The sequence below is a fragment of the Phyllobates terribilis genome, unplaced genomic scaffold (assembly GCF_046119375.1).
Source record: "Phyllobates terribilis strain yellow unplaced genomic scaffold, ASM4611937v1 Scaffold_4__5_contigs__length_816908805, whole genome shotgun sequence".
Taxonomy (NCBI): Eukaryota; Metazoa; Chordata; class Amphibia; order Anura; family Dendrobatidae; genus Phyllobates; species Phyllobates terribilis.
The window spans coordinates 530,841,305-530,865,662 of record NW_027362764.1 but is presented as its reverse complement, the minus strand read 5'-3'; the positions used below and the strand labels follow the sequence as shown (position 1 = coordinate 530,865,662).

Genomic DNA, 24,358 nt, shown 5'->3' with positions numbered 1-24,358 from the left:
GGCCCATATTCGTGGTCTGATTGCTGTGCAATAGCTTTTTATTAAATTATTTCTGCCAAGCTTCGCTCCGGGGGGACGCCAAAAAATGCCCGCCTACTTGCTTCCTTTCCATACTCACCCCACCTCCCCTGCACGTCACAGGGCCCTGTGATGTGCAGTTCCCGGCCTGATCTTGCACCCGCGCAGTTTCCCCTGTACAGACGTCGTTCCTCTCCCTGCCGTCTGTATAGCCTTGTGGAGCAGGGAACTTGTGCACAGGCGCCGGTGAGTCACCTGGCCACACAATACAGTCAGATGTTTCTATCTGAAAACAAAGGGATCGTAGCCATACTAGTCCGGCATGCCCCCAGCCGGCTTCTCCCACTATCCTCCAGGTGGTTGACAGACGTTTCCATATGTACACACAAAATGGAGAGACCTGCCAGTTAACTAGAGAGGTGCGCAGAGAAGCCTGCCAGAGGCAGTGGCAGACTAGTCTCGTCTCCGGCTATGGTGCCTGGCCGGCTCTTCAATCTATGTTTTCTCTGAGACATTGGAGGCCAACAAAGAAAAACATACAGTGGCTTGAGAAAGTATTCACCCCCCTTGGCATTTTTTGTGTTTTGCTATTTCACAACCTGAAATTTCACTGTTTTTTTATTTGAGGGTTGCATCAGTTCATGTAAAGAACATGCCTACAGCTGTGAACATTTGGTTTTCTTTTTATATTGAAGTTAACAACAAATGGGACAAAATAACTGAAAACTTCATTGTGCATAACTAATCACCCCCTTGCAGTCAGTACTTTCTAGAGCCTCCTTTTGCTGTAATTACAGCTGCAAGTCGCTTTAGATAAATCTCTGAGCTTTCCACATCTTGCAACTGGGATTTTTGCCCATTCCTCAAGAAAAAAACTGCTCCAGCTCCTTCAAGTTGGATTGTGTTCTTGGGGTGATGAGCTGTGTTAGTTTAGTGCCAGACAAAGCGTTTACCTTGGTGGCCAAAAAGTTCAGTTTTGGTCTTATCTGACTACAGCACCTTCCTTCATACATTTGAGGAGTCTCCCACATGTCATTTGGCAAACTCAAAACAAGCCTTACAATTTTTGTGTGTAAGTAAAGGCTTTTTTCTGCCCACTCAGGTGTTCTAAGCAAGGGAATAGTAACAGGGATAACAAACGGTAAATTTGAAGTAATAATGCAAAGTCTCTCAATGTAGTATGATGTACCCAATCGTTGGAGTCACCACGTTAGTTCTTTAACTCCGTATATGGCCCTAGTGGGGGTCACCGGTCACCAAGTCTTTTCCATACAAAGTCAATCAAATCAAGTTTAGTTCCTCCCACCAAAACTGGTCCCCTCCCAACCTGAGATCCTAAACCCAACTGCCCCTGGTACTGTAGGTGAACAGTGGAAGTGATGGCCCTGTTCACTTGTGCAGCTCCTCTGCTTCTGCTGGCGTGACTCTCCTGGCGCAGCTCTCTCCCAGCTCCTCTCTGCTTGGCCATTGGAGGCAGTCTCTCAAGCCTTGGGTAGGGGGATCCAGACCTCGACTGTTGGAGGGCGACTTCAGGTCTTGCAAACTCACTCAGCACCGCAAACAGGTCCCGACTCTCCTGAGCAGTCGCAGCACTCGGGGAACTTCTGTGGGGAATCCTGAATTAATCCACCGGTGTCCGGCTGTTATGTCGCTCAGGCCTTCCACGCTGGCTTCTCAGCACGTCGAGAACGCGTCTGCTCCTCTCTGCAGCTTGGTGCCAATACTGCCTCAGGCTTGGCGCGCTGGACTTTTATATTCAGGAAATCCTTCCTGGAAGTCACCTGACCGGGTCCAGCGTCTAAATCTGCTCCTCCTTCAACTTTCCTAACACATCTTGGTTCCGTTTGATTGTGTCTGACCAGCAGATGGCAATCTCTCCTCATCTTTGACACATCCTGCAAGAATTCTCCTGAAGGCTTTCTTGCTTCTACTACATGTGGTTGTATAGACAGATACTCCAGTCTCTGCTTGGGAACTCTGCAGCTCCTTTAGGGTTACCTTTTTGTCTCTGCTGCCTCACTAATTAATGCCCCACTTGCCCGGGCTGAGAGTGGTGGTTGGCCCTCTCTTGGCAGGTTTGTTGTGATACCAGGTTTTTTCCATTTGATGATAATGGATTTGATGGTTCTCCAGGGGGATGATCAGAGAGTGGGATATTTTTTATATAACTCAACCCTGACTTGTCCTTCTCAACAACTTTGTCCCTGACTTGTTTGGAGATCTCCTTGGTCTTCATGGTGTTGTTTGGTTAGTGGCGCCTCTTGCTTAATGGTGTTGCATCCTCTCTGACCTTTCAGAAAAGTTGTGCATATACTGACAGACCATGTGACATTTAGATTGCACACAGGTGGACTTCCTTTCACTAAGCATGTGACTTATGAAGGAAATTTTTAGGGGCTTCATCGCAAAAGGGGTGAATACATGCACATGCCAATTTTTAGTTATTTTATACCATAAATTTAATTTATGTATTTATTTTTCTCACTTCACTTCACCAACTTAGACTATTTAGTGCTGATGTAAGACACACAAATCGGATTACAAAACTATTTAAACACCGGTTGTAATGTAATAAAATAGGTGAAAAGCCAAGGGGGTGAATACTTTCTCAAGCCACTGTATGTTATCTAAGAACATCACATTTATATGTAACTATAGCATTAATGCAGTTTAGAATCCACATATGCAATATTGGCTTATTTCTTCCAGTCCTTCTTCATGTTTTGTTTCTTTGCTTTTGCATTGCAGTCAGAGCAGCGCTCCCCTACATGTTTGTGCTACTTGACTTTGTTGTGTTGTAATCAGACGGACTACTGTAGCATCTGATTGGATGACAAAAATAGGACTTCTTTCCTTTTTAAGTGATTGGATGAGCACCGTTATATTCTGATTGATTAGTGATGTGGCCAATGAGGTTGTGCCACATCGGAATGATAATTATGATGACGTGGCCATTTGTGATTGGAGAGTTACAGAGAACTAAATATGCTATTGGATGGCGATTTCCATGGTTACAATGAGGTATGATGCATATTGTGTGAACGAATCATGGTGCTCCTTATATCAGATTTATGCTAGGAGATAATTGGCTAGATATTTGGCTACTTGCCATTGGTGTAAATCAATATGTGGTCACTTCCTCTATTTGGTTAAACACGTTTCTATTGGTTATCGGATACATACTGAGGCTATATATGGGACACATGTCTGGCCGGTGGCCATTCATGTTAGTGTCCCATCCCTTGATGACGCCCCTAGTGCGGTGAAACATGTAGGGGGAACATATGCTGAGATTTATTTATCCCATTCAGCTCTAATGATGACACCCCACGGTACCATCAGAACATCATAGAATTTAGTCTATTTATCACTTTGGCTGATTATGGATAATATTTTAATACCCTCTACATTCACATTTTAATATAAAGATGAAAAGTTACATTTATAGCCTGTTTAGAGAGGGATAATTATATGGGGTTTCCCATTTGGTTCATTATTTGTATATACATTCCTCCAAGGCTATCCTTTTCCTCTTTGGTTGTGAACACTGTAGCTCCAAGTCATTATTGATATGAGTCTCCTATCCCAAGACTCACAAAATAATTAAGTCAACTTCTGCACCTTCTTCAACTACATTTTTTTTGCATTTAAGAAGTTTTGTTCTACTTTTAAGATCTATACCATATAGCCTCCATAAAAGTCTATTGCCGCCATTTTCCTTCTCAGTGACTTAAACTGTTCCCTTGGATAATTGCGGATGCATTATTGAAGCAAACGGAATAACCCTAATGATGTTTACCTGCTTCTGGGTACTAATGCTTGTCCTAATGTGCTTCCCGGGGCTGCTTTACATGCAGATTCTATTTGTTGTTTGGGTAGAACAGAGCATAACACCCACAACGGTAATCGCTTTCTACCGCTCTGAACCACTCAGGGCTAAAATCTACATAAATGTCAACTGATTGAAATGTAAAAAATCACGACATTCAGATATCTAGATGTACTATAGGAATGAAGATGCATGTTAAGTAAATGACTTAAAAGCCATATTTTACAGCGTCCTCATGAACATATCTATATAATATAAGTTAGTGGTTAATATTTACCATCTCTTTTCAGTTGTACTAGCCAGAGCTCTTCATTTCAACACATTAACAATGTTTCTCGTTACTTATTTTCTAGCTTTGATATTAACATTAATATATTACAAAGGGGTTGTATGAGATTTAGATTTTTTTCCCCAGAAACCGTACTGGTTGTGACCATAATATTCAGTGGCGACCAAAAGTTTTGCTTTTTTTTTTAAATTGTGATTCCTTCTGTCTGGTTGTTGTAATGCCATTTCCCTTGTGATGAATTGAAAGTGCATGAAGTTGTCATCATGCAAGACCTTAATTTTAATCAAAATGGTTCTGAATATAGGTACGGGCATTTAATTAAAGAAAACTGACTGCCAAAAGTTTTGCATATACTATTTATTGATCACAACATAGAGAATGATTCATTGCTTCCAATGCCATAACTTAGCATTTTGTAGCATAACCTCTTGCTTTAATTACTGTACCACACCGACGAGGCATTGAAGCCACTAGGGTACTCTAGACATCTTGAGGGATCTTGCTCCATTCCATTTGAAAATCTACAAAAATTAACCTTTATTGCTATGGGTACGGGCCCCAACTAGTCGCCCTAACTCATCCCAAAGGTGCTCTATAGGGTGTAAATCAGGTGATTGGCTTGGCCATTGTAACAGGCAAACGTTTTCTTTTGCTAACCAGTTTTTGATTAAATTGGATGTGTGCTTAGAATCATTGTCTTGCTGGAATTTCCATCTCCTGCCTATTTTGGTTTTACCATGTGGCAGCATTACATTCTCCAGTATATCCTTGTACATGGTAACATTCATATTTCCATCAATTCTATGCAGAGGGCCAAGGGCAGATGCAGAAAAGCAGCCCCAAATCATGACATTGCCACCACCATGTTTCACTGTAGGTGTTTTGGTACCTTACATCATTGCGTTTTCCAACTGGGCAGTATATAGAGTGCTTGCCATCACTACCAGACAGATTGATCTAAGGTGGTGTGGTCGGATGAATCCAATTTGTCTCTTTCCATTGGCTGTGTTCTTTGGCAAGCTCAAGTCGGACCTTCTCGTTCTTTGCAGAGATGAAAGGCTTCTTGACTGGAACGCGTGCATTCAATCCTACTGCTCTTAGCTGTCGCACCACAGTTTGGCGACTCACTTTGACCTCCTATTCTTCATTCATTTCATATGAAATATGTACAGCACTTTTATGGACATCAGATACTGACTTTTTCTTAATAATGTGATCAACTCTGGAGGGAGTTTTCTGTGGTTGTCCACTTCTCGGTTTGTCAGCTGTTCATAACTAGTGTTGAGCTAATTTGTTCAGCATTTCAGATTCGTGTTCGGCGTTCCGGCTTATTCGCAACAAACATCCCTGATTTGCCACGCTGTCATGCAGATAACATCAACAGAGCCACAAGGATCATTTCCCTCTTAATGAGGTTTTTCACCTCATAGGTTTCTTAATTAAAGGGAAGTTGGTCCTCCACAAGATGCAAAATAAACTACTTAGACAGTTATATATTGGACTTGGCCCCTATAAAAATCTAATGTACTAGTGGCTGAGAAGTTGACTTTTAATATGTATGGAAATTAGAGGGACATGGTGCACTCTTGGTAAGGCCACAGGTTTAGTGCACTGTCACACCCCACAATTTACATTTTTAGCACTGTCCTTGATCCTGATTCACAGTATTCGCAGAGTGAGTGCTGCCAGAACTCAATCTTCATCCATGTGTATTTATGCAATCCCATAAGCAGCTGCGAGTTAGTATGAACGTGGCCTATCAGTATTTGGTCCGTATTTGTAAGCCAAAACTAGAAGTAGAACAATCAGAGGAAAAGTATAGTAGAAACATGTGCTCCACTTCTGTATTTATCACCCACTCCTGGTTTTGACTTAAAAATATCAAGGAAAAAAATCAAGAAATACTTGCGTGTTTACGTGGCCTAAGATGTTCTCCACAATCTCCTCGCTGTTCGCTCGCTACACTTCTGGGTGTAACAGAGTAGCGAGTGACAGGAGGAAGGGCTCAGAACACACCTTCCCGCACTGCTGGGCTCCGCAGTGTCAGTGCGCACGTGCAGGGATGCTGATCAGATTCAGGCACTCCCGCTCAGGGGAAGCGAGCACCGTCAATTAAGATCAAGGGAGAGCTAAAAAATTTAAATTAGGGGGACTGACCATGAACAGAGCACAGGAAGCCCCAAGGCTGCTCATTTGCTTAGGATGTAAAAGTTGATTTCTCAGCCAATAATATGCCAAAATGTGGACTGATTTTCTACAGGGTCTAGCTCCTCTATATACCTGTTTAAATAGTTTTTATTTTTCACTTTCTGGGCGTCTGACTCTCTATAGACTTCTGAAAAAAATGTTTATAAAATAATTCACAATTAAAAAAAATAATGGCATTACAAAAACTATGTAAAAAATCCTTTTCCTTGTAATTTTAATCTTAAAAAAAAGTATTGCTAATGCTTAATATATTGTATGTACTTTAATGCCCGGGCTACATAGGTGACACCGTAGTCTCGGGATTATCAATGCTGGATGGTTGACCTGGTGCCAGTACTGGGAAATGCTGTGTTTTAGCTTACTTTGTGTAAAGGTTTATATTCTTTTTATTGCAACTCATAATTTTATTTAGGACTGTAGTAGAAATGAGTAAAAACTACTTTACATTTGGTGGAGGATGAATACTGTGTACAAGCAAAAGATGGGATCCATAATAGTCTTTCAAGAATCAACTACTAAATTAGTAGTAATAGAAATTCTGAAGGCTTTTATCTCTCTTCCCCTACTTCCCAGAAACAGTACATGGAAAATTTTCCAATTTTGATCCTATCAGCTCCATTGAACATTTGTAGAGCTTATACACATGCAAATCTGCAGCAGAAATCTGGGTTTCTACCATTAAAATCCAAAACAGATTTGCCCTCGGAAACATACATTTTTCTCCCGCTGTGTATAGATGGCGCCGTGCGGCCTCCTGCTGTGTATAGCTGGCTACGTGCGGCCTCCCGCTGTGTATAGGAGGATTGTGGCAGCTCATATTGTGTGTAGGGTCTCAACCTTCTTTTTCTGTTGCCCCATGCCAGTCCTTTGTAGTCTTGGGTCATACTATGACCTTAGTGACATATTGACGCACAATCATTAGGGTGTAGGTCACCATGGTGTTTTGTCCATATAGATGTAATGGCCTACCACAGCTATTTCATAGTGTAGGCATGATGTTCTACATGATCATGCACACAATGTCACTGCAGCCTTGCAAGTGCATGGAACTAGCAGAAGGCAACAGCCAAATAATTTCAGCAGTAAGTACTGGGTGGGCCATTTATATGGATACACCTAAATTAAATGGGAATGGTTGGTGATATCAACTTCCTGTTTGTGGCACATTAGTATAGGGGAGGGGGAAAACTTTCCCAGATGGGTGGTAACCATGGCGGCCATTTTGAAGTCGGCCATTTTGGATCCAACTTTATTTTTTTCAATAGGAAGAGGGTCATGTGACACATCAGACTTATTGAGAATTTCATAAGAAAAACAATGGTGTGCTTGGTTTTAACTTAATTTTATTTTTTCATGAGTTTTTTACAAGTTTATGACCACTTATGAAATGTGTTCAAAGTTCAGCCCATTGTGTTGGATTGTCAATGCAAACCTCTTCTCCCACTCTTGACACCCTGATAGCAACACCGCAGAAGAAATGCTAGCACAGGCTTCCAGTATCCGTTGTTTCAGATGCTGCCCATTTAATTTAGGTGTATCCATATAAATGGCCCACCCTGTATATTACCAGCTTTGTTTTTTTTTTTCTCCCGCTGTGTATAGATGGCGCCGTGCAGCCTCCCGCTGTGTATAGCTGGCTACGTGCGGCCTCCCGCTGTGTATAGATGGCTACGTGCGGCCTCCCGCTGTGTATAGATGGCTACATGCGGCCTCCCGCTGTGTATAGATGGCTACGTGCGGCCTCCTGCTGTGTATAGATGGCTACGTGCGGCCTCCCGCTGTGTATAGATGGCTACGTGCGGCCTCCCGCTGTGTATAGATGGCTACATGCGACCTCCTACTGTGTATAGATGGCGCCGTGCGGCCTCCCGCTGTGTATAGATGGCGCCGTGCAGCCTCCTGCTGTGTACAGTCATGGCCAAAAGTTTTGAGAATGACACCAAAATTATATTTTCACATGATCTGCTGGCCTCTGGTTTTTATTAGTGTTTGTCTGATGTTTATATCACATACAGAAATATAATTGCAATCATATTATGAGTACCAATAGGTTATATTGACAGTTAGAATGAGTTAATGCAGCAAGTCAATATTTGCAGTGTTGCCCCTTCTTCTTCAAGACCTCTGTAATTCTCCCTGGCATGCTCTCAATCAACTTTTGGACCAAATCCTGACTGATAGCAGTCCATTCTTGCATAATCAATGCTTGCATTTTGCCAGAATTTGTTGTTTTTTGTTTGTCCACCCGTCTCTTGATGATTGACCACAAGTTCTCAATGGGATTAAGATCTGGGGAGTTTCCAGGCCATGGACCCAAAATCTCTGTTTTGTTCCATGAGCCATTTAGTTACCACCTTTGCTTTATGGCAAGGTGCTCCATCATGCTGGAAAAGGCATTGTTGGGCGCCAAACTGCTCTTGGACGGTTGGGAGAAGTTGCTCTTGGAGGACATTCTGGTACCATTCTTTATTCATGGCTGTGTTTTTAGGCAAGACTGTTAGTGAACCGATTCCCTTGGCTGAGAAGCAACCCCACACATGAATGGTTTCAGGATGCTTTACAGTTGGCATGAGACAAGACTGGTGGTATCGCTCACCTCTTCTTCTCCGAATAAGCTGTTTTCCAGATGTCCCAAACAATCGAAAAGGGGATTCATCAGAGAAAATGACTTTGCCCCAGTCCTCAGCAGTCCACTCCCTGTACCTTTTGCAGAATATCAGTCGGTCCCTGATGTTTTTTCTGGAGAGAAGTGGCTTCTTTGCTGCCCTTCTTGAAACCAGCCCTTGCTCAAAGAGTCTCCACCTCACAGTGCGTGCAGAAGCACTCACACCAGCCTGCTGCCATTCCTGAGCAAGCTCGGCACTGCTGGTAGTCCGATCCCGCAGCTGAAACAGTTTTAAGATACGGTCCTGGCGCTTGCTGGTCTTTCTTGGGCGCCCTGGAGCCTTTTTGACAACAATGGAAGCTCTCTCCTTGAAGTTCTTGATGATGCGATAGATTGTTGACTGAGGTGCAATCATTGTAGCTGCGATACTCTTCCCTGTTAGGCCATTTTTGTGCAGTGCAATGATGGCTGCACGTGTTTCTTTAGAGATAACCATGGTTAACTGAAGAGAAACAATGATACCAAGAACCAGCCTCCTTTTAAAGTGTCCAGTGATGTCATTCTTACTTAACCCCTTCCCGACCCGTGTCACACCGTTTGTGACATGGAAAACAGTTCCTTCCCGACCCATGTCACAGCGTCTGTGACATGGAGGGAAAGAGCCCCTGCAGCGCCTGCGAGCGGGGTCGCTCAGGTTTCACAGTTGCTACTGCAACTGGACATCCTGAAGTCGACCCCCCGGGGGGTGGATTAACCCCCCCGTGCCTGGGACCCCTCCGATTGGCAGTTTCATTAAAAGTGAAAATGAAACAGCCAATCGGTATGAATTAAATATTTCACCAATGAAAATTGGTGTAATATTTAAATCTGGGCATGGCCTGATGCTTACAGCATCAGCCATTGGCTGGGGGGAGTGTCACCTCTGCCCCCTCCCTCCCCCCAGATCTGATTGGGGGGCTAGCGTCACATGGATACTAGCCCCAATCAGATGTGGAGGGAGTTTTTAATGATGCCGGCCATTGTGGACCCTCTGCTGCTGCCCCCTGTGGACCCTCTGCTGCTGCCCCCCCCGTGGACCCTCTGCAGCTGCCCCCTCGTGGACCCTCTGCAGCTGCCCCCCCCGTGGACCCTCTGCAGCTGCCCCCCCGTGGACCCTCTGCAGCTGCCCCCCCGTGGACCCTCCGATGCTGAGCTCGTGGATCGCTTCTGCCGCCGCTGATCGCCTGCTGCCGCCGCTGATCTGCATCAGGTAGTATTGCCCCCGCTCCCCCCGACCCCCCCCTCCACTCCACCCTGCCCCCCCCTCCACCCCCCCTCCACTTTCATACCTGCACCCCGACCTCCGCCTCTGCTCCCTCTCCCACGTCTTCATCCACCGGCTGCTGCTCTCCTTCTGACAGCCGGTGGACTGTGATCACAGCAGCAGCAGGCTCAGTGTAAATGCCCTGCTCCTGTGATCAAGCCCACCATCCCCCAGTCCCAGTGATATCACCCCCCATCTCCCAATAATCACCCCTCCCCCCAGTGTTCACCCCCCCTGTCCCCAGTGTTCACCCCCCCTGTCCCACCCCTGTCCCCAGTGTTCACCCCCCCAGTGTTCACCCCCCCCGTCCCCAGTGTTCACCCCCACCTGTCTCCAGTGTTCACTCCCCATCCCCAGTGTGCACCCCCCCATCCCAGTGATCACCCCCCTGCTGCTGGCTCCTGCTCCGCTTTCTGCCCCAGTAATCACCCCCCTGATGCTGCCGGCCTCCTACCCCCCTTGCTGCTGCCGGCTCCTGCCCCAGTGATCACCCCCCCTTGCTGCTGCCGGCTCCTGCCCCAGTGATCACCCCCCTTGCTGCTGCCGGCTCCTGCCCCAGTGATCACCCCCCTTGCTGCTGCCGGCTCCTGCCCCAGTGATCACCCCCCTTGCTGCTGCCGGCTCCTGCCCCAGTGATCACCCCCCTTGCTGCAGCTGCTGGCTCCTCCATCTCTTCAGCCCCCCCCCTACGCCTGACAGCCCCCTACGCCTGACAGCCCCCACACGTGACTGCAGAAGGTTACACCAAGCACACACACACACACACACACGTACACTCACACTATAATAAAGTTTCGATTTTTTTTTTTTTTTTTTTTTTTTTTTTTTTACACACGCACACAGCACACAAAATGTCCCGCCCGTCCCACTCATCCCAGTCTAGGGCGTACTCAGCTTAGGAGGCTATGTCAGGTTGGTGTGTGTGTTGTAGTGTGTGTGTGTGGTGTATACACTACAATATACCACACCGCACACCAACCTGACATACACTACACAATGGTGTCCACTAACAAATTGGAACCATGTTGCGTTTGGAGAGTCCCTGTGTGCCCAAACATTGGAGCTCCCCCACAAGTGACCCCATTTTGGAAACTAGACCCCCCAAGGCACCTATCTAGATGCACAGTGAGCACTTGGAACCCCCAGGTGCTTCACAAATTGATTCATAAAAATGAAAAAGTGGAAAAAAAAACACTTTTTTATTTTTACGGATTAATTTGTGAAGGACCTGGGGGTTCCAAGTGCTCACTATGCATCTAGATAGGTGCCTTGGGGGGTCTAGTTTCCAAAATGGGGTCACTTGTGGGGGAGCTCCAATGTTTGGCCACACAGCGGCTCTCCAAACGCGACATGGTGTCCGCTAACAAATTGAATGGAAAATCGGCTCAAATTGTTAGCGGACACCATGTTGCGTTTGGAGAGCCCCTAATGTGCCTAAACAGTGGAGCTCCCCCACAAGTGACCCCATTTTGGAAACTAGACCCCCCAAGGCACCTATCTAGATGCATAGTGAGCACTTGGAACCCCCAGGTGCTTCACAAAATGATCTGTGAAAACAAAAAAGTACTTTTTTTCACAAAAATTTTCTTTTAGCCTAAATTTTTTAATTTTCACATGGGTAACAGGATAAAATGCATCCTAAAATGTATTGGTCAATTTCTCCTGAGTACACTGATACCTCATATGTGGTCATAAACCACTGTTTGGGCGCATGGCAGGGCTCAGAAGAGAAGGAGCGCAATTTGACTTTTGGAGCTAATTTTCCATTCAAAAAGTAAAATGGCGCTCCTTCCCTTCTGAGCCCTGCCGTGTGCCCAAACAGTGGTTTATGACCACATATGAGGTATCAGTGTACTAAGGAGAAATTGACCAACAAATTTTAGGATGCATTTTATCCTGTTACCCATGTGAAAATTAAAAAATTTAGGCTAAAAGAAAATTTTTGTTAGAAAAATAAAAATGTTCATTTTTTTCTTCCATGTGGCTTTAGTTCCTGTGATGCACCTGAAGGGTTAATAATCTTCTTGAATGTAGTTTTGAGTAGCTTGAGGGGTGCAGTTTTTGGAATGGTGTCACTTTTGGGTGTTTTCTGTCATAAAGACCCCTCAAAGGGACTTCAAATGTGATGTGGTCACTAAAAAAATGGTTTTGTAAATTTTGCTGGAAAAAAGATAAATTGCTGATGAACTTTGAACCCTTCAAACTTCCTACCAAAATTTTTTTTTTTTTCCAAAATTGTGCTGATGTAAAGTAGACATGTGGGAAATGTTATTTATTAACTACTTTGTGTCGCATCACTCTCTGGTTTAGTAGAATAAAAATTCAAAATTTGAAAATTGCAAAATTTTCAAATTTTTTCCCATATTTTTGATTTTTTCACAAATAAACGCAAATATTATCGACCTAAATTTAATACTAACATGAAGCCCAATATGTCACGAAAAAACAATCTCAGAATCGCTAGGATCCGTTGAAGTGTTCCAGAGTTTTTACTTCGTAAAGGGACACTGGTCAGAATTGACAAAAATGCCAAGGTCTTTAGGGTCAAAATAGGCTGGGTCCTGAAGGGGTTAATCATGACTGATTGATTGCCAGCCCTGTCCTCATCAACACCCACACCTGTGTTAATGGATCAATCACTAAAGCGATGTTAGCTGCTCCTTTTAAGGCAGGACTGCAATGATGTTGAAATGTGTTTTGGGGGTTAAAGTTCATTTTCTGGGCAAATATTGACTTTGCAAGTACAGTAATTGCTGTTAAGCTGATCACTCTTTGACATTCAGGAGTATATGCAAATTGCCATTACAAAAAATGAAGCAGTAAACTTTGGAAAAATTACTATTTGTCTCATTCTCAATACTTTTGGCCATGACTGTTTAGGAGGATTGTGGCAGCTCATACTGTGTGTAGGGTCTCATACTGTATATAGGCGATGTCCGCATACTTAATTGTGCTCAATATTAAGTCATACAATTAATGAAAAAAAATTATAATAATTAATTAATATTGTGCCAAATTAATTTCACGTGAACGATCACATGTCACGTGATACATCAGATGTGTGTGTGGGGGAGGGAGTGGGAGGGGCACGCCTTCTAAACTGTCCGGGGCCCTCGCTACTCTTAATCCACCCCTGCTCGACGCTACGATCGTAGCATAGTAGTGCATCAGCAGGAGACTACTGCTGGACAATGAAGAGAGACGCTCCAGAGCTATAGAGGTGGCCAAAAGTATTGGCACCCCTGCAATTATGTCAGATAATACTCAGTTTCTTCCTGAAAATGATTGCAATCAAAAATTCTTTGGTATTATTATCTTCATTTAATTTGTCTTCAATGAAAAAACACAAAAAGAATTGTCCTAAAGCCAAATTGGATACAATTCCACACCAAACCTAAAAAAAGGGGGTGGACAAAAGTATTAGCACTGTTTGAAAAATCATGTGATGCTTCTCTAATTCGTGTAATTAACCGCACCTGTAACTTACCTGTGGCACATAACAGGTGTTGGCAATAACTAAATCACACTTGCAGCCAGTTAACGTGGATTAAAGTTGACTCAACCGCTGTCCTGTGTCCTTGTGTGTACCACATTGAGCATGGAGAAAAGAAAGACCAAAGAACTGTCTGAGGACTTGAGAAACCAAATTGTGAGGAAGCATGAGCAATCTCAAGGCTACAAGTCCATCTCCAAAGACCTGAATGTTCCTGTGTCTTCCGTGCGCAGTGTCATCAAGAAGTTTAAAGCCCATGGCACTGTGGCTAACCTCCCTAGATGTGGACGGAAAAGAAAAATCGAGGAGAGATTTCAACGCAAGATTGTGTGGATGGTGGATAAAGGACCACGACTAACATCCAAACAAGTTCAAGCTGCCCTGCAGTCCGAGGGTACAACAGTGTCAACCCGTACTATCCGTTGGCGTCTGAATGAAAAGGGACTGTATGGTAGGATACCCAGGAAGACCCCACTTCTTACCCCGAGACATAAAAAAAGCCAGGCTGGAGTTTGCCAAAACTTACCTGAGAAAGCCTAAAACGTTTTGGAAGAATGTTGTCTGGTCAGATGAGACAAAAGTAGAGCTTTTTGGGAAAAAGCATCAACATAGAGTGTACAGGAAAGAAAAAGAGGCATTCAAAGAAAAGAACACGGTCCCTACAGTCAAACATGGCGGAGGTTCCCTGATGTTTTGGTCTTGCTTTGCTGCCTCTGGCACTGGACTGCTTGACCGTGTGCATGGCATTATGAAGACTGAAGACTACCAACAAATTTTGCAGCATAATGTAAGGCCCAGTGTGAGAAAGCTGGGTCTCCCTCAGAGGTCATGGGTCTTCCAGCAGGACAATGACCCAAAACACACTTCCAAAAGCACTATAAAATGGTTTGAGAGAAAGCACTGGAGACTTCTAAGGTGGCCAGCAATGAGTCCAGACCTGAATCCCATAGAACACCTGTGGAGAGATCTCAAAATGGCAGTTTGGAGAAGGCACCCTTCAAATATCAGGGACCTGGAGCAGTTTGCCAAAGAAGAATGGTCTACAATTCCAGCAGAGCATTGTAAGAAACTCATTGATGGTTACCGGAAGCGGTTGTTCGCAGTTATTTTGGCTAAAGGTTGTGCAACCAAGTATTAGGCTGAGGGTGCCAATACTTTTGTCTGGCCCATTTTTGGAGTTTTGTGTGAAATGATCAATGATTTGATTTTTGCTTCATTCTCTTTTGTGTTTTTTCCTTGCAAGCAAATTAAATGAAGATAATAATACCCAAGAATTTGTGATTGCAATCATTTTCAGGAAGAAACTGAGTATTATCTGACAGAATTGCAGGGGTGCCAATACTTTTGGCCACCACTGTATATTACCAATGGCAGGCCAAGAGAAAGCGCCCAACTTGAAATTGCAACAAATGTAGTTTAGTTATTTATTTTGTATTTAGGCCCAAGTAATGATAGTTTGTCATAAAAATTCCCAATAAATGTGTGGAAGGTTTTTGCAAATTTCACCTTGTAACCATGAATTGTGTATTTCATTAATTTCATTGCCCCTCCAAAAAAACTAAAGCTAAAACTAGAGCTAATGGTGTAGCGATATGGTAATATTCTGTTCTCTTATGGTCATAGAAATGTCAACAACCTCATTTGAATTCATTTACAAAGAATTCAAGAAATTTTGTTGAACAGTGTAATTGGTTGGTTTGGAAGTCTCTTTTTATCTATATTCGACGTTGCAATATGTGGGGAACAACGTGTGTTTTATACATACCAGACTTTCTGCTCTGAGTTTACTGAAGGCTATAATCTGCTCTGTAAGATCAAAGTCCATGATGAAAGCCAGTAAAACATCACCATATGTGAGCTCCGGGGTCATTACAACATTTGTCTTACATCTGATAGATTTTGGATTTCACTTCCGTATCTATACTAAATCACAATTGCAGTTGTGTTAGTTACTATTGAAGTGATGACATATTTCCCTTTTAAATGTTCGTAATGATTATATAAATTTATTATAGGCCAAAGTCTTATCATAGAAGTGGTGATTTTAAGTATGAACATTTCTCTTTATTAAGAGATCAAGACTCCGGTGCATAAACAAAAGTCACTAGTGAATTTATTTATTTTTATGCAGTTTTTGGTTTGGCTTCTTAAACAAAGTCATTTGGCAAGGCCATTTTAATTGGATGATATTGATTTTTCGGATAGCTACTTCCAATAGGTGGCTCTAGAGTTTTGTCATCTTCCTTTCTGAAGAGGCAATTTTTATAGTTAAATTCCCAGAGGAGCATTGCATGGCTTACTGCATACGTCTGGAAGAGCTAACCCAATAGTTTTTGTGGGGAAAGATTTCTATCTAATTTTTATTCTATTAATTTTAATTCCAATTCTTTCTATATTAGGATTCTGGTGGGTGGTTGTATCCAGTGACAGCCTTTACTGTATGACTGTGGTTCCAGAGATAGATGTTATTCACTATGTAGGACTGGACTGAGCAGCGATTTAAATACATTGAAATATAAGTTATAATAATTATTTTACTTATAAAACTATGTATCAACCTGCTCAACTCTTCCAGCTCTATACAATAGTGCCCATAAATAGAACATGAAAGGTTCTCTACAACAATGCAATCAGAGCCACCATAGTAGAGTCATCTACAATGCCTCCATAACGGCATCACCAACAGTATCCCCATAGTGGTGTGAAGAACAATGCCCCCAAAACATAACGATCAAGGTTCAAGTGACCTAACAATATGTGTATGCCTTTAATATTACATTTACATTTTGTACATTAAAGTGAACCTGACAGCTGATACTTGTTGCCCGATCCACGAGCAGCATGCATCAGTCACTGGCTGTACGATCTCAGTCAGGTATGTTTGTCTCTTAAATGCAGCTGCATTTTAGAGAAAAACATTGTTTAATAGCCGCCATGGACCGAGCCGCTCAGGAGACTACTCGTACAGGCTTCTTTCCACCTGCTGCCCTGGAGTGACCGCTCTCTCCCTATACTTGCCCTCAGAGACCTGTCACTCTAGAGCAGCGGGCGAGGAGAAGCTGCCATGGACCGAGCCACACAGGAGACTACTCGTACAGGCTTCTTTCCACCTGCTGCCCTGGAGTGACCGGTCTCTCCCTATACTTGCCCTCAGAGACCTGTCACTCTAGAGCAGCGGGCGAGGAGAAGCTGCCATGGACCGAGCCACACAGGAGACTACTCGTACAGGCTTCTTTCCACCTGCTGCCCTGGAGTGACCGCTCTCTCCCTATACTTGCCCTCAGAGACCTGTCACTCTAGAGCAGCGGGCGAGGAGAAGCTGCCAGGCACCGAGCCACACAGGAGACTACTCGTACAGGCTTCTTTCACCTGCTGCCCTGGAGTGACCGCTCTCTCCCTATACTTGGCTCAGAGACCTGTCACTCTAGAGCAGCGGGCGAGGAGAAGCTGCCAGGCACCGAGCCACACAGGAGACTACTCGTACAGGCTTCTTTCCACCTGCTGCCCTGGAGTGACCGCTCTCTCCCTATACTTGCGCTCAGAGACCTGTCACTCTAGAGCAGCGGGCGAGGAGAAGCTGCCATGGACCAAGCCGCTCAGGAGACTACTCGTACAGGCTTCTTTCCACCTGCTGCCCTGGAGTGACCGGTCTCTCCCTATACTTGCCCTCAGAGACCTGTCACTCTAGAGCAGCGGGCGAGGAGAAGCTGCCAGGCACCGAGCCACACAGGAGACTACTCGTACAGGCTTCTTTCCACCTGCTGCCCTGGAGTGACCGCTCTCTCCCTATACTTGCGCTCAGAGACCTGTCACTCTAGAGCAGTGGGCGAGGAGAAGCTGCCAGGCACCGAGCCACACAAGAGACTGGTCAGAGAGGTGGGTCCCCAGCTGCTTTTTAAAGTAAGTCTTTCTCTGAAAAGCCGCAGTGTTTCAGAGTCACAGATACCTGGCTGAGATCATACACCCCGTGTCTGATGCATGCTGCCCTAGGATTGAACACTATGTGTCAGGTTCCCTTGAAGAATGGCATAACTATATATTACACAGTTAGTACTTTTGAGTAAAGTCCAATGTCCATCAAGTTCATCTGAGGGTTGGGAAGAGACAAATGGAAGGAGCACATGTACAACCACTACGCATGATCCAGTCTGCCCCAACAGAACTAATCTTTCCCTCCTACTACCAATTCTCGGTCTACTAGGCCAAACATTCAGAAAAGAACGTTACACACTTACATATTTATGTTATATTCTTCTAAAAAAGCATCCAAGCCTTTTTTGAAACTATCACAGGTCCCCACTGTGACCATCTCCAGAGGTAAACTATTCAGCAGATTAATAGTTCTTATGGTGAAGAAGGCCTGACTCCTCTGGAGATTAATCCTTTCTTTCCCCAGACAGAGGAAGCGCCTGCTTGTATTTTGTGGGAGTTTTACATGGTCATACTTTTTTTCTATGAGCCCTTTATGCACTTGTACAAGTTAACCATGTCACCCCTTAGATGTCTTTTCTCAAGTCTAAATTAATTTAATTCTTTTTACACTTTCCTCGTAATTAAGATCCTCCATGACCCTGATCAGTTTGGTGACTCTTCTTTGAACTTTTTCTAACTCCAGGGCATCCATTCTCTCACCTGGTGCCCAGAACCAACTGCATATTCCAGATGAGGTTGCATTAACGTGGTGTTATTGCATCCCTGTCCCTCAAGTTTATACTTCTTTCAATATATAACAATATTCTGCTGGCTATAGAAGACACTTATTGGCATTGCATGCTGTTAGGACTTCATTCAAATGTTCGGGATTTTTCATGTAAGAAAAAAATGGTACAAATGTCATCAGTGTTCTGGATCCGATTTTCAGCAGTGTTTGTTCAGCATGTCAGTTTTTACCATCAGTGTTTCATCAGTGTTTGGTCAGTATGTCCGTTTTTACCATCAGTGATTTTCACTTCTGGATAAATAAATAATTGCAAAGCTTCTCCTATACATGGCATTGCTAATCATGGACAGCACATGGATTGCACTCTAATGCCATCTGTGATTTTCACGGACCCATAGACTTGCATTGATACTTTTTATCCATAATACTGATAAACTGGCAGGTCTTCATGAGTTTTGCACGGACAAGTGAACAGTCAAGACTATAATGGGTACTTGTTCTATCCATGAAAACCACAGATAGAACATGTTTGTGAAAACGGATATCTGAATGATGCCTTGGACTGCTGTAGAAGTTCATCCAGTTCCTTTTATACAAGTGACTCTCCTAGATTTATTCCCCAGTTTTGCTAAATCAGCCTGTAACTTATGAACCTCTATATGCAGTATACTACATAGTGTAGCGCCATCTGCAAAAATAGAAACAAGGCTATTACGGTAATCCCATCTTCTTCTTTATAATTAATAACTAGGCTGGATAATAGCGGACCCAGCATTGCACCATATATAACCGTTTAGAGACCATTCAGACTGGAGGTCATTAACCACAACTCTCTGGTGCGATCTTTGAGACAGTTTCCGATCCAATTACTGTGTAAGTGTCAAAAACACTTTATCCACAGCTACTCCTCTGTTCGGGTTTCTACTCACCTTGTCATAAACACTAATCAGGTTATGTCCGCTTCTGTTCTTCTAATACAGTGCTGGCTATCAGTTATAATAATATTTTCTGTTTCCTACTCCTGTGTATTATCCTTATAAGCCCTTCGAACGTTTTGTCCATGATACTTTTGTGTTATGCTTTGTTGCATTGTGATGATTGCATTGCACATTTTCAGTGGTGCCTTAAAGGGGTGGTCCAGCACCTAAAATGTATTTTTGAAATATTAACCATGTACAGAAAAAAGGTTTTGCACTAGCGCTGTGGTTGTTGACTTCCAAGCTGCAAACTCAAGAGCACCTTTGCCTACGTGCAAACTAGTGAAACCAGTAAAAATCCAATGTAAAAAGTTAGAGATGCGCTAAGAAGTAAATCCAAAAATAAGTAGAAATAATATCAGTATTTCATATTCATATAAACCAATTGGATATATAGGTAAAGGTTTCAGAAAACTGTGTTTCCTACCTTTTTATATGATGATCCTTTTGTTTGCTCCAAATGAACTGTTCTGCAGAGCGTTGCACTTTGCTCAATAGAGATCCTGGCCAATGTCCTGCAGACTTTTGCACTATGCTCTTGCATTATGTTCAATAGAAATCCTGGCAAATGTCCTGCAGAGTATTGCACTGTGCTCGATCATCTCTGATGAAGGCGGTCGTAACCGCTGAAACGCGTAAGAAAGGTGCTCCCTCCGAAACTTACCTGCAAAGGCGGCAACCTGTTGGAATCACTGCGCGATATACTGTGACCGGCCGGCACCACATCCATATCGCTCAGCTCCTTCTCCATCACGTGGATTGTGGACACATACACCCCACGAGTGCACCAAACATTGGGAGACATGGACACACAATCCAGTACCCAGTGCAACGGGGCGGATTTAATTTTTTTGGGGCATTTTGCCAGGATCTCTATTAAGCATAGTGCAACGTTCTGTGGGACATTTGCCAGGATCTCCATCAAGCAAAGTACAATGCTCTGCAGAACATTTACCAGGATTTCTATTGTACATAGTGCAAGAGCATAGTGCAACGCTCTGCAGGACATTTGCCTAGATTTCTATTGAGCATAGTGCAAGAGCAGAGTGCAACGCTCTGCAGACAATTGCCAGGATTTCTATTGGACATAGTGCAATGCTCTGCAGGACATTTACCAGGATTTTTATTGTACATAGTGCAAGAGCATAGTGCAACGCTCTGCAGGACATTTGCCTAGATTTCTATTGAACATAGTGCTAGAGCATAGTGCAACACTCTGCAGGACATTTGCCAGAATTTCTATTGGACATAGTGCAAGAGCATAGTGCAATGCTCTGCAGGACATTTGCCTAGATTTCTATTGAACATAGTGCAAGAGCAGAGTGCAACGCTCTGCAGGACATTTGCCAGGATTTCTATTGGACATAGTGCTCTGCTGGAAAGTTCATTTGGAGCAAACAAAAGGATCATCTTATAAAAAGTTAGGAAACACCGTTTTCTGGAACCTTTACCTATATATCCAATTGGTTTATATCAATATGAAATGGTGATATTATTTCTACATTTTAGTTTTGGATTTACTTTTTAGCGCATCTCCATTTTTTAAATATTTATCCTTATACCCTAACGACTTTTGTAATTTGCTTTATTACACCATACCCTACACTTTTCCTTATCTAGCTAATCCCTATATCTGTTTTTAGTGTATTTCCTGACGTCACAGGAGGCTGGAGCTGCATTCACTCCCCAAAGCGTCCATCACCCCTCCTGGAACAGGACGTCACAGGAGGCGGCACTCAGTTACTCACTAGTTTCTTGCATCATCTCCCTCTCTGAAGATGTCCTGGATCGTGGATGATGGACAGTGTGGGAGAGGTGAGTGCAGCACCAGCACTCTGCTCCTATCTCTGCCACCTCCATGGCTTCTAACTGAAAGAAGACATCTTCAGGGATGGAAATGGAAGCAGTAAGTGACACCAGTGCCTCCCCACAGCTTCTAGCACCGCCCTCAAGCAAATTGTCATCAGGGGGGATGCTGGTGTCACTCAATGCTTGTATATCTGCCCCCTGATGAAAATTAATTTGAGGGCGGTGATGGAAACCGTGAGTGACACTAGCGCCACCCCCTGATGACGATTCGTTTGAGGCCAGTGCCAGAAGCTATGGGGTGGCGCTAGTGTCACTCACTGCTTCTGTCTCAGCACCCTTATTTCACAGAAGCTACAGCAGCAGTGGACATAGAAGCAAAGTGCTGGTGCTGCACTCTCATCTCTCCCAGAATCCATCACCCAGGATCCAGGACGTCGTTAGAGGGGGCGATGATGCAAGAAACTAGTGAGTAACTGCAGCGCTGACCCTTAATGACATCCCACTCCAAGAGGGGCAATGGACGATGCGGAGAGTGAGTGCAGCCCCAGCCTCCTGAGACACCTCTCAAAAGAAATGTCACAGGAAGAACAGTGGAAAACAAACACATGTTGGGATTAGCTAGATAGGGACATGTGTAGGGTATTGTGTAATCTAGAAAATTACAAAAGTTGTTAGGGTGTAAGGTTAGATAGTTAGAAAATACATTTTAGGTGCCAGATCATCTATGTAATAAAAACTATTGCATTGCTGTCCAGTAAAAAAGAAATTATGAAAATATTCTGATAGTGGTATTTCTTAACAGCTTTGGAATTCACCTGTAATAGTCTGTAACGCTCATATTTTCCAATTTTTGTATTTTCATTTGCTTATTTCCCACCAGAGTCAGCAGTTCCCTGGTATTCTGTCTGATGCCAGCTTATCCGGACAAAGTGGAGGTAGCGCCCAACAGGTGATTTTGGTCAGTCATACAGCACAGCCCTCCAGCAACACCGGTGACCTCAATTACCAGGTATTACCTCCTATTGTCTATCTAAACCAGAAGTAATTAGTTGTTATTGTTTAAAAAAAAGGAGAAAAGGGTAAAATTTATGGGAAAAAAAACAACGTAATAATTATCTAGGCATAATATCATAGATTCAGAAACTAAACCTGTATGCGTTTCTCCCTAGAGGTACATACATAATATGTAGCCTTACATTTAGGCCATGTTCACACGTTCAGTATTTGGTCAGTTTCTTACATCAGTATTTGGAAGCCAAAACCAGGAGTGGAACAGAGGAAAAGTCTAATAGAAACACGTCACCACTTCTGTATTTATCACCCACTCCTGGTTTTAGCTTACAAATGCGGATGCAAAATACTGACCAAATACTGAACATGTGAATGTGGCCTTGAAGGAAGTCTTGGTCATTTTGTGCTGACAGACTCACTCTAAGGCCCCCTTCACATGAAAAAAAACATATGCCTGAGGCGGTCCGTTTTTCCTATTTGAGTTGTTTTCTGTTGGCCGTATGTGTGTGCTGTCCGTGTGACACGTACCGGAATAGAATGCAGAATAGAAATTACTGATTTTTACATGTTAAAGATGTGCAAATTATAGAGATAGATAAACAGATAATAGATAGCCATCACATATATAATTTGAGCCTTGCATTTGTAGCTTACTGTACATATATTAACCCCTTCTTGACCGGAGCATTTTCCGTTTTTGCGGTTTTGTTTTTTGCTCCCCTTCTTCCCACAGCCATAACTTTTTTTATTTTTCGGTCAATATGGCCGTGTGAGGGCTTATTTTTTGCGAGACGAGTTGTACTTTTGAATGACAAAAGTCGTTTTACCATATCGTGTACTAGAAAACGGGAAAAAAATTCCAAGTGCGGTGAAATTGCAAAAAAAGTGCAATTCCACAGTTCTGTTTTTTTTTTTACCGCGTTCACTGAATGCTAAAACTGACCTGTCATTATTGTTCTCCAGGTCATTACGAGTTTGTAGATACCAAAGATGTATAGGTTCTTTTTTATTTACGAGGTCTCCATTTTTCGGGATCTGGGGCCAGGTGAGGGCTTATTTTTTACGCTACGAGCTGACGTTTTTATTGATACCATTTTGGGGTGGATACAATGTTTTGATCACCCGTTATTTCATTTTATTGCAATGTTGTGGCGATCGAAAAAACACAATTCTGGCGTTTGGAATTTTTTTCTCGTTACGCCGTTTACCGATCGGATTAATTCTTTTTTTATATTGATAGATCGGGGATTCTGAAAGCGGCGATACCAAATATGTGTATGTGTGTTTTTTTTATTGTTTTATTTTGAATGGGGTTAAAGGAGGGTGATTTAAGCTTTTATATTTCTTTTATTTTTTTATTATTTTTAAAAACATTTTTTTCCACTTTCTGCAGGCTTCAATAGTCTCCATGGAGACTTGAAGCTGCAATTATCTGATTGTCTCTGTTACACACAGGCGATGATCAGATCGCCTGTATGTAGCAGAAATGCTCACTTGCTATGAGCGCCGACCAGTGGGTGGCGCTCATAGCAATCTTGCCATGACAACCACAATGGTCTGCTGCCGACCCCGGGTTGTCATGCCAACCCATCGGTGACCCGCGATCATGTGACGGGGTCACCGATGGGCTGGGTAAGTGACGCATCCGGTTTGCGCGAGTTAAATGTTGCTGTCAGAGATTGACATCTGCATTTAACTACTTAACAGCCACAGGTGAATCTCGATTCCACCCGCAGCTGTTGCGGACACATGTCAGCTGTATAAATCAGCTGACATGTGCCCGGTTTAGTGCGGGCTCAGCGCCGTAGCCCGCACTGAACAGGGGGTGAAGACATGATGCGTACTATTACGCACCACGTCGGAAAGTGGTTAACCTGGTAAATAAATAAATGAAAGTAGGGATGAGCGGACGCGTGGGTGTTCGGGTTCATCAGGATCGACCAAAGTTTTTGTTCTGGTACCAGAAATCTGCCTGAAAATTGTAGAACTCAGTGGAAACCCGAACTTTGATGCTCTAAAATGGTCATCGTAAGGGCAGGGGGCTCTCTCTCATTCTCCCTATCTCTCTCTCTACGCAACACAGTTGTCCCGGAACTCCAAACACAAAATGGCCTTCCATGAGAAGTCCGTGTTTGGATTTCAGCACCTTGACACTA

At 43.5% G+C, this 24,358-nt stretch overlaps 1 protein-coding gene across 4 annotated transcripts in view; it reads left to right on the top strand.

Annotated features, from left to right (window-relative positions):
• ZNF236 (zinc finger protein 236) overlaps positions 1 to 24,358 on the top strand; it is a 183,580-nt gene that overhangs the window by 133,306 nt on the left and 25,916 nt on the right. For all 4 annotated transcript variants that reach the window (XM_073678924.1, XM_073678925.1, XM_073678923.1 and 1 more), the window contains exon 29: positions 22,072 to 22,200. In XM_073678924.1, coding sequence (XP_073535025.1) covers positions 22,072 to 22,200 — 129 coding nt within the window. The remainder of the gene's footprint in view (positions 1 to 22,071; positions 22,201 to 24,358) is intronic.